This window comes from Neoarius graeffei, chromosome 2 (genome assembly GCF_027579695.1).
Source record: "Neoarius graeffei isolate fNeoGra1 chromosome 2, fNeoGra1.pri, whole genome shotgun sequence".
Classification (NCBI taxonomy): Eukaryota; Metazoa; Chordata; class Actinopteri; order Siluriformes; family Ariidae; genus Neoarius; species Neoarius graeffei.
Window position 1 is genome coordinate 80,712,478 of NC_083570.1, and position 11,555 is coordinate 80,724,032.

At 42.6% G+C, this 11,555-nt stretch overlaps 1 protein-coding gene across 1 annotated transcript in view; it reads right to left on the minus strand.

The window, feature by feature from the left end:
• The window catches only part of pdcd2l (programmed cell death 2-like), a 30,344-nt gene extending 19,727 nt beyond the window's left edge, over positions 1 to 10,617 (minus strand). Inside the window, exons 1-3 of the mRNA XM_060915040.1 lie at positions 10,439 to 10,617; positions 1,636 to 1,799; positions 1,135 to 1,542 (exon numbers count right to left, since the gene is read on the minus strand). Coding sequence (XP_060771023.1) covers positions 1,135 to 1,542; positions 1,636 to 1,799; positions 10,439 to 10,531 — 665 coding nt within the window. The 5' untranslated portion in view covers positions 10,532 to 10,617. The remainder of the gene's footprint in view (positions 1 to 1,134; positions 1,543 to 1,635; positions 1,800 to 10,438) is intronic.
• Positions 10,618 to 11,555: the final 938 nt, after the last annotated feature.

An 11,555-nucleotide genomic window follows, 5' to 3' on the forward strand; every position in this document is an offset into this window, starting at 1 on the left:
AATGCAAGGTCTTCCCTGAAAGAGGCGTCGTCTGGATGGGAGCATATGTTGCCCTAGAACCTGGATATACCTTTCAGCATTGATGGTGTCTTTCCAGATGTGTAAGCTGCCCATGCCACACGCACTAATGCAACCCCATACCATCAGAGATGCAGGCTTCTGAACTGAGCGCTGATGACGACTTGGGTCGTCCTTCTCCTCTTTAGTCCGAATGACACGGCGTCCCTGATTTCCATAAAGAACTTCAAATTTTGATTCGTCTGACCACAGAACAGTTTTCCACTTTGCCACAGTCCATTTTAAATGAGCCTTGGCCCAGAGAAGACGTCTGCGCTTCTGGATCATGTTTAGATACGGCTTCTTCTTTGAACTATAGAGTTTTAGCTGGCAACGGCGGATGGCACAGTGAATTGTGTTCACAGATAATGTTCTCTGGAAATATTCCTGAGCCCATTTTGTGATTTCCAATACAGAAGCATGCCTGTATGTGATGCAGTGCCGTCTAAGGGCCCGAAGATCACGGGCACCCGGTATGGTTTTCCGGCCTTGACCCTTATGCACAGAGATTCTTCCAGATTCTCTAAATCTTTTGATGATATTATGCACTGTAGATGATGATATGTTCAAACTCTTTGCAATTTTACACTGTCGAACTCCTTTCTGATATTGCTCCACTATTTGTCGGCATAGAATTAGGGGGATTGGTGATCCTCTTCCCATCTTTACTTCTGAGAGCCGCTGCCACTCCAAGATGCTCTTTTTATACCCAGTCATGTTAATGACCTATTGCCAATTGACCTAATGAGTTGCAATTTGGTCCTCCAGCTGTTCCTTTTTGGTACCTTTAACTTTTCCAGCCTCTTATTGCCCCTGTCCCAACTTTTTTGAGATGTGTTGCTGTCATGAAATTTCAAATGAGCCAATATTTGGCATGAAATTTCAAAATGTCTCACTTTCGACATTTGATATGTTGTCTATGTTCTATTGTGAATACAATATCAGTTTTTGAGATTTGTAAATTATTGCATTCCGTTTTTATTTACAATTTGTACTTTGTCCCAACTTTTTTGGAATCGGGGTTGTACTACAATACGAAAATGATATGGAGGGAAAAAAAAGCAAAATTATTCTCACCATGCAATCTCCCGGACTGCCACACCCTCCCTCTCCTCATACTCCTTCAGCAGTCTATTGGCATGCTCCAGGTCATTTTGGCCCACAAGGTCTGCCTCATCCATCACACTGATGTAGGACTGAAAGGTGGGGGAATCTGTAGGTGGTCCAGCAGCTTCAACACCTGCTGACCCATTTATACAGAGGTCTTGGAGTCTGCTGCTGACATCCAGGCTTGCTTTTTGGTGACCTGTCTCAGGCTGAGCTTTACAAGTCTGTTCACTGTCCGTATTCTCCTCAGAGTCCATTCCCCAGTCATCGGCATCATCACACCAGTCTGTAGTGGAAACTGGTGTTCTATCAGAACTCTGACACGCTGAAGTCTCTTTTATCTCAAACTCCAAACATTGTGAACGGACGGCTTTCCAGCTACACATAGAAACAATCCAACACAAGAAAATATTAACCTGAAAACTGCATCAAGCTAACTTGTTTTCCAATGAACCTGGAAGAGTTGCTTACCTTTCCTGTTTGCCATGACACTGTGGAGCAGTGCAGGCAAACACATTAATGGTACGGTGATATGGAGACACTGCAAGGGGGCAGTATATTTGAACAACATGACTGAGGACCCCACTACAAAGAGTGCACAGGTTAAGCGGATTAGATACACCAGGTATCAGGTCCTGAAGGAACAGAAACATAACACATTAGTGAAGCCATGAGATACAGTTAAAAACTGGCCTGCATGTATTTGATCAAAAGTAATATGTTTTGGGCGGCACGGTGGTGTAGTGGTTAGCACTGTCGCCTCACAGCAAGAAGGTCCGGGTTCGAGCCCCGTGGCCGGCGAGGGCCTTTCTGTGTGGAGTTTGCGTGTTCTCCCCGTGTCCGCGTGGGTTTCCTCCGGGTGCTCCGGTTTCTCCCACAGTCCAAAGACATGCAGGTTAGGTTAACTGGTGACTCTAAATTGACCGTAGGTGTGAATGTGAGTGTGAATGGTTGTCTGTGTCTATGTGTCAGCCCTGTGATGACCTGGCGACTTGTCCAGGGTGTACCCCGCCTTTCGCCCGTAGTCAGCTGGGATAGGCTCCAGCTTGCCTGCAACCCTGTAGAACAGGATAAGGCAGCTACAGATAATGAGATGAGTAACATATCTTATATATGTTCTATATACATTCACTGGATATGAGCAATTGCGTGCTCTGATTAGCTACTCTACGACTGTTAAGTGCACGAGAGAGGCGGCTGTATGTGCAGAAGTGTTTATTTTAATATAGTGCGATATATACATAAAGTGCATCAAACACACACCAATGCAAACAATCCAAATCGGCAGGCAAGGTCATCAATGAGAAAAGAGGCAAAGGGTCGACCGAAGCACAAACAGTATGTCGGAGGCAAAACGAGGACGAGAACTAGAAACGGGAACAGGAGTCAAGAAACCAGGAAAACCACAAACATGGGAAACAAGGCTCAGGAATGCGCACTGAATGTGGCGTAATACTTTGCATTGCCTTAGCATCAGCGCGGTCCTTAAATAGCCCAACACTTAGTTCACTAATTGAGAACAGGTGCGCCTTGTTCACGGCGTGCGTGCTGGAGCTCACTCGGCGCGCCTTTTGGTGCACGTGCCACAGCGCGCAGGACTGACAATTATGAAGCTATCAGCTCATATACCATGAGTAGAGAAAAAACAAAATGGCAGAACCGATAAAAATGCTGAACCAACCGAGGACAAAATATAAACTCTACTCGAAAACAAAACCCCCCCAAAAATACAAAAAAGAGCAACAAAAGTATTTGATGGTAAGAACGTATTTTTTTTTAACTTTTCAAGAATTATTATTATCACATTTTTCACAAATTGTTACTGTCATTTCACCGGTTTGTTTGCATTTTAAGTGGAAATTATTTTGTCAGACATTTTGTATAAAGTTTTTATTTATCGAATTTGCAAAAAATAAAAATAAAAATGCTCCGTTTCTCAAAATCTAGTGAATGTGGATGGAATAAAACAGTTATTCCACTCAATTTTGCTGTACATCGCTTATAGCCAATTCGGTGCTACGCGCCTCGTCGGCTATCAGCTCATGTACAACTGTATTTCATGGAATAACTGTTAAATATACGTAATAATGCAATAATATATAGAATATACAGCGCCCTCCACAATTATTGGCACCCCTGGTTAAGATGTGTTAAAAGCCTTAAAATAAATTCAATTTTTATTGCAGAAGCATAATCTCACACTGAAAATTGTAGAAAAATGTAACCTTTAACTCAAGTGAATTAAAAAAAAAAATTTAAAATCCTTGACTAAGAAATAATTATTTTTCATAAAACCACCTGTTCCAAAATTACTGGCACCCATAACATCTCATCTCATTATCTCTAGCCGCTTTATCCTTCTACAGGGTCGCAGACAAGCTGGAGCCTATCCCAGCCGACTACGGGCGAAAGGCGGGGTACACCCTGGACAAGTCGCCAGGTCATCACAGGGCTGACACATAGACACCCATTCACACTCACGGTCAATTTAGAGTCACCAGTTAACCTAACCTGCATGTCTTTGGACTGTGGGGGAAACCGGAGCACCCGGAGGAAACCCACGCGGACACGGGGAGAACATGCAAACTCCACACAGAAAGGCCCTCGCCGGCCACGGGGCTCGAACCCAGGACCTTCTTGCTGTGAGGCGACAGCGCTAACCACTACACCACCGTGCCGCCGCACCCATAACAATTCCTAGAAAATAAATGTAATTGAAGCATTTCTGTCAATTCTACTGTAGTTTATAAAGTTGATCAGAGTATCTAGGAACCTTTAATTAGTAATTCATCACATCCTGTTTCCCTGGGGTATAAATATGATGTGACACAGAGGCCTATTTCTCTTATCCACTCTTCAACATAGGAAAGACAAGAGAACACACCATTCAAGTAAGGCAGATGTGTGTCGACCTTCATAAGTCAGGCAATGGCTACAAGAAAATAGCCACTCGCCTACATCTGCCCATATCTACACTCAGAGGAATCATCAAGAAGTTTAAAACAACTGGAACAGTGGTAAACAAGCCTGGACGAGGGTGCAAGTTTATCTTGCCACCACGCACAGTGAGGAGGATGGTAAGAGAAGTAAAAAGTTCTCCAAAGCTCACTGTTAGAGAATTGCATCAAAGAGTAGCATCTTGGGGTCACAAAGTCTCCATAACAACCATCAGGCGCTATCTATATGCCATCAAGCTGTTTGGGAGGCACGCACGGAAAAAACCTTTTCTCACTGTGGCAGCGGGGGCGTGGTCAAGCGCCGGTCTGTGACAGGAGGGCGGAGTCAGGGAAGGTAAGTGGCAGAATCACTACACCTGACGGAAATTAAGCTGGCGGAGGACCATTTGGCGGCTGTCCCGGCGGCAGGACAGAGATCAGGTTGATAAACCGTTATTTTTATTGTCACACTTTTCAGTCGTAACTTAGAAAACACAGACAGCCACACACACAACCGGCGTCTGGTTCGGGGAAGAGCTGCTCTGCTCTCGCTCTCCCTCCTTAAATAGGGCGCGGTCACTGGGAAGACACAGACAAACGCAGGTTAATTGCCATCAGGTGTAGTGATTTACTTACCTTCCCTGACTCCGCCCTCCTGTCACAGACCGGCGCTTGACCACGCCCCCGCTGCCACACTCATCTCATCTCATCTCTTCTCATTATCTCTAGCCGCTTTATCCTTCTACAGGGTCGCAGGCAAGCTGGAGCCTATCCCAGCTGACTACGGGCGAAAGGCGGGGTACACCCTGGACAAGTCGCCAGGTCATCACAGGGCTGACACATAGACACAGACAACCATTCACACTCACATTCACACCTACGGTCAATTTAGAGCCCGCTGCCACACTCACAAGCAAAAACGTAAATGTCTGGAGTTCGCTAAGCGGTACTGGGACTTCAACTGGGACTGTGTGCTTTGGTCCGATGAGACCAAGGTAGAGCTTTTTGGCAACAAACACTCCAATACATCACAAAAGATGAGTATGCGGAAAAGCACCTCATGCCCACTGTGAAGTATGGGGGAGGATCGGTGATGCTGTGGGCCTGTTTCTCTTCCAAAGGCCCCAGGAACCTTGTTAGGGTGCATGGCATCATGAACTCTTTGAAATACCAGGACATTTTAAATCAAAATCTGGTGGCCTCTGCCCGAAAGCTGAAGATGGGTCGTCACTGGGTCTTTCAGCAAGATAAAGACCCTAAACATGTGGCCAAATCTACACAAAAATGGTTCACCAGACACAAAATCAAGCTCCTCCCATGGCCATCTCAGTCCGCAGACCTCAACCCAATTGAAAACCTGTGGGGTGAGCTGAAGAGGAGAGTGCATAGGAGAGGACCCAGGACTCTGGATGATTTAGAGAGATTGTGCAAAGAGGAATGGTTGAAGATCCCTCTCTCTGTATTCTGCTCGTTAGGCGCGCAGGACAGACACTGTTCTGCGCAAGCGCAACACAATCGCACTAGAAAGCATGTTCAAGCTGCCAGTGTAGCTGCAGTCTTTTTAGTTGCGAATTACGAGTATTTCCACTTTCATCTCTATGTGATACACAAGTTCTGATCGGCAGAAAATCGGCATGTTTTAATTTTGACCAGCCGGTCGCCGGTCATGGCCGATCACATGAAAATCGGCCGATTCCGATCGGCAGCCGGTCAATCGGTGCATCTCTGGTTTTGACCTTAGTTTTTTGCCTTTTTGGTGGCAATCTTTCAATCATTCTTTAGTTGACATTCAAGGAATAAATTGCAAAAAACAAGCTGGAGGTTTTTATTTTAAATATTGAACTCAACACTTACCTCAACCAATACTAAAATGAAATAAATATTATAATGTAACAAAATAATAATAAAATATCATAATTAGATGTAAGAAACCACTTAAGGTAACACCAAGGCAACTAACAATAATGAAAAAGCATTACCCTAATTGGTGCAAAGCCAGCATGCCCTATCAGAACATTTAATTCTGTGTGGCTTCCTGAAAAAAAACTCAAGTGCCCTATCGTAAGGGAAGTCATTGCTGAAGCGGGATAAACGGGATAATGCAATAAGGCCGGTTCCTCGCGTCCAGCTGCTGCTGTATGCATCAAAATTGGTTTATAGCCTGACTCAGGGATGTCCGTTTCCTGTAAGCCAAGAAGGCTATGATAAAGCTCATCACGAGCACGACGTAGGCTACCTTTTAAATTAAGGGGTTGGAGGCGAATTGGGAAGGCTGCGTTATTTTTAATTAGCCGAACAGGCCTACTTGCAGTCCGGGTATATGCGCACTGGCAGGCCTGTGGACACGCCTCTCTCTCTCTCTGTGTGTGTGTGTGTGTGTGTGTGCGCATGCGTGAACGAGAAGAAAGAGCACTATGAATTAACAGAACGATACGCAACAGAATTTTTTTTTTCAAAATCGCGAGTCTGATTGTGTGGCGATAGGAATCCATTGTGTGGCGCTGCGCCATACAATGGTCTATGTATGGGAAACCCTGAGATGCAATTTTTGCTTTAAGAATGTTAATGGAGAAGTACAGGGAAGGCCAGAGAAAGCTACATTGCGTGTTTATAGACCTAGAGAAGGCATATGATAGAGTGCCTAGAGATGAGTTATGGTATTGTATGAGAAAGTGTGGAGTGAATGAGAAGTATATTAGAGTGGTGCAAGACATGTATGAGAACAGTGAAACAGCAGTGGAACGACTGAATGGTTCAAGGTGAAGGTGGGACTCCATCAAGGATCTGCTTTGAGTCCTTTCTTGTTTGCCATAGTGATGGATAGCTTGACGGACGAAGTGAGGCGAGAGTCACCATGGAACATGATGTTTGCCGATGATATTGTGATATGTGGTGAAAGTAAAAAGGAGGTTGAGTTGGGTTTGGAGAGATGCAGGGATGCATTGGAATGAAGAGGAATGAAGGTGAGCCGTAGCAAAACAGAATACGTGTGCATCAATGAGAATGAGGATGAGAGTGTAGTGAAGATGCAAGGAGTAGACGTAAAGAAAGTTGGTGAATTCAAGTACCTGGGGTCAACTGTGCAGGAAAATGGGGGCTGCGATAGTGAGGTGAGAAAGAGAGTGCAGGCAGGGTGGAGCAGTTGGAGAAGGATTTCGGGAGTCATTTGTGATAGGAAAGTCCCAGCAAAAGTGAAAGGTAAGATGTATAAGACAGTAGTGAGACCAGCTGTGATGTATGGATTGGAGACCGTACCCTTAACGAAGAGACAGGACGCAAAGTTGGAGGTGGCGGAGTTGAGGATGTTAAGGTTTGCAATGGGAGGTTGGACAGGATAAGGAACGAGCACATCAGAGGAACAGCACAGGAATTAAGCTAAGAGAGATGAGACTGGGGCAGCACGCTGGTGTAGTGGTTAGCGCTGTTGCCTCACAGCAAGAAGGTCCGGGTTCGAGCCCCGTGGCCGGCGAGGGCCTTTCTGTGCGGAGTTTGCATGTTCTCCCCGTGTCCGTGTGGGTTTCCTCCGGGTGCTCCGGTTTCCCCCAAAGACATGAAGGTTAGGTTAACTGGTGACTCTAAATTGACCGTACGTAGATGTGAGTGTGAATGGTTGTCTGTGTCTATGTGTCAGCCCTGCAATGACCTGGCGACTTGTCCAGGGTGTACCCCGCCTTTCGCTCCAGCTTGCCTGCGACCCTGTAGAACAGGATAAAGCAGCTACAGATAACGAGATGAGACTGAGATGGAATGGGCACATCCTGAGAAGAGCATGTTGGAAGGATGGAGCTGTCAGGCAAACGAAAATGAGGAAGGCCAAAGAGGAGATACATGGATGTGGTGAGAGAGGACATGAAAGTGGCAGGTGTGGTAGAGAAGGATGTGGAAGACAGGGAGCAATGGAGACGAAAGATCTGCTGTGGAGACCCCTAATCAGGAGCAGCCAAAAGAGGAAGAAGACTAAACCAGAGAGCAGAGTTTTCAACCTTTATATGCTCCCACTTGGGCAAATTATCAATAACAATTCAATTTTGTATCACTGCTATGCAGATGACACCCAAATTTATTTTGCTCTATCACCTAATGATTATGCCCCCCTTGAATGTCTCTACCAGTGTATCGATCAAATCAATAGCTGGATGTCACAAAATTTTCTTCAGCTGAACACAGATAAAACAGAAGTAATTCTATTTGGAAAAAAAAGATGAAAGACTCAGGATTACCAGTATTCTTGACACAAAAGGGTTTAAAACTAAAGAAATGGTTAAAAATCTTGGTGTTTTCATTGACAGCGAGCTAAACTTTGACAGTCACATGAAAGCAATCACTAAAACGGCATTTTATCACCTAAAAAACATTTCCAAACTAAGAGGACTTATGTCAAAAAATGATCTGGAAAAACTAATACATGCCTTCATCTCTAGTAGGGTTGATTACTGCAATGGCCTTTTCACAGGCCTGCCAAAAAAGACCATCAAACGACTTCAGCTGGTTCAAAATGCAGCGGCCAGGGTTCTCACACGAACAAAAAGAACGGAGCACATTACTCCAATTCTAAGGTCCCTTCACTGGCTTCCAGTAAGCTACAGAATTGACTTTAAAGCATTGCTGCTGGTGTACAAATCTCTAAATGGTACAGGGCCCAATTACCTCTCTGATATGTTGCAGCGGCCTAACCCAATCAGATCTACCAGATCGAAACAGAAAAATTTACTATTAAAACCTGTTGTTAGTTTTTTTCTTTTTTATCAGACATCTAATTTTTTAGGTTTGTTTACCTGACATGTTTTGACGTACGACTGTCGTCTTCCTCAGAGTGTCACCGGATGTTATTGGTGATGCATCTTTTATCAGCTGATGTTTCCGAAGGCGTGGCCTTCCTGTCTGGATTGACAGGTCGGTCACGCCTTCTACTGTCAGTTCGTCCCCTGCAAGATGGCACTCCAGGTATGGGAGAGCATGTATGCTCCCTCATCTCGGTTGATGGTCCTCGGGCTTCGCTTACGGATCTCTATGGCCTCCCTGATCCAGCGCTGATGTTTATTATCTTCGGAAACATCAGCTGATAAAAGATGCGTCACCAATAACATCCGGTGACACTCTGAGCAAGACGACAGTCGTACGTAGAAACATGTCAGGTAAACAAACCTAAAAAATTAGATGTCTGATAAAAAAGAAAAAAACTAACAATATTCAATATAAGACATAATGAACGTAATCGAAAGATTAAAACCTGTTGTTAAAACAAAGTGTGGTGAAGCAGCTTTTAGCTACTATGCAGTGCAGCTATGGAACCAACTGCCAGAGGACATTAAAAATGCTCCTGCTGTTGGCAGCTTCAAATCTAGGTTAAAGACCAAGCTGTTTTCAGATGCTTTCTGTTAAATAATTAATATTGTCTTTACATTTTTTTATAATCTTTACTTTCTCTGCATGTTCTAAATTTACTTTAATTTTAACTTTATTCTATTTTATTCTTTATTCTATTCTGCTGGTTTCTTTTTTTCTCCTCCTATTTGAACTTCTACTTTATTTTATTATTTTATTTGTACTCTTATTATTTTCTTTTAATTCTTTTAATTAATTGTTTTAGAATAAAAATACAATTATTTTATGTAATTTTATTTCTCTATTGTTTACTGTTTTTGTTTTTACTTCTGTAAAGCACATTGAACTGCCATTGTGTATGAAATGTGCTATATAAATAAACTTGCCTTGCCTTGAATGTTTATGCTATTATTTATGACTAATTGTGTCAGGTGCTTTGTACCATCACACTGTTCTGCACCAAATGTAAAAATTTATTGGTTCAACAGAAAAGGAAAAAAATAACAAACCCAGTCAGAAATGAAGCTGGGATTCGAACCGAGTATTTCCAAACCTACACAGAACTTCAGCAACATATCCGCTGCGCCACTGAGCAAACCGGAAGTAACGTCATCTGTTCTTTTATTAGATACTAGAACCATGTTTAATGCAAACAGCGTAATGCTGTAAATTTTTTTTAACACATTAACACGGTAGGATAATATTATTGAACAAATAGAAAATGAGAGCTAACGCTTTTATTCCAACGGACTTTTATTCCACTTCCTGATCATAATTCACTGTTTTAATTTTAGCTTTATTCCTCACCGCCATGAACCCGACACACACTGGCTGTGAGCCGACACTTTCAGATTCAGTCTCAGCTTCCTCTGTCTGATGAAAGCGCCTGCGAACTGACTTTAGATTACAGCAGCGATGCGAAGCCCTGGCTAGCAGCAAACCCTCCATGCTTGTTCGTAGTTAGCGAGCACTTTCAACAGGACAGCTACACAAAATTAAAATCTTGGTCTTACCGGACATCCTCCAATCTTATTTATGTTATAATAAGTGTTTTTCTTCTGATCAATAGCACCGTCACATATTCCTATCAGTGGCGATTCCTCCATACTGCTGTCTGCCAGGCGCGAACATTAAACCCACGTGTGAGTCACTGTGAGCGCAGGAAGCTAACCGGGGCTATAAACAACTCGCAGGAGCTTCATTCTTAACTGAACAGCACACATGTGCAGGAGGTCCAGGGTTCGAATCCCCCTCCCATGTACATATCAGTCCCCCAGGATGTTGCGGGCTAAAATGTCTGATGTTGCGGGGGGGGGTTCCAGAAAGTTTTTAGGTTTTAGTTGCGATTACATTGCGGGAGGAAGTGCAAGTTACGAGGAATTGTTGCGATTTTCTCTTTTCGTGATTAAAATTGAGTGATATGTTAAAGTTATTATTGATTAAAAAAACAAAGACACTGAGAAATGGTCCTATAAACAACTTTACCAATATAAAAGATTACCAGGACTGCAGAAAATAGGCTTTACTTATCCAAATGCACCTGTTGGTTCAAAAGTTAAAGTGCAGAGAACCTCACAGTACAACATGAAGTTACCTTAAAATATAATATAATATAATATAATATAATATAATATAATATAAATGCCTCAGCTTTCATGTAAGAAAAAAAAACTATTAATACTAGTACTGTGTGCAGGCAGTCTCTCCTGAAGACTAAATTAAACAATAATTATAAACTAATAAAATAAATGGCTCAGGCTTCATAGAAGAAAAAAATTTGAACAGAATCTCACAGTATGATGCTGAAGCTGCCTAAACAATGGAAAATAAAAGTGAATCAAATAACTCAAGATTTTTTAGAATTATTTCTCATGACCTGTACATTCACATCGAGTACACATATCAATGCAAATTAACACGAAGGGATTTACTAGACCAATTTATATCTATCAAAAGGTTTTTATTAGAATCATTAAAAATGGACTCGATCATGTACTTTTAATGTTTGTAAATTGTTATTCAATTTCTGTGATAACAATTGTGATATTTTGTGATATATAAAATGTGATAGTTATATTTCTTAAATTTATTTATTAATAATATTATTAATGTTATTTTTATACACTTTGT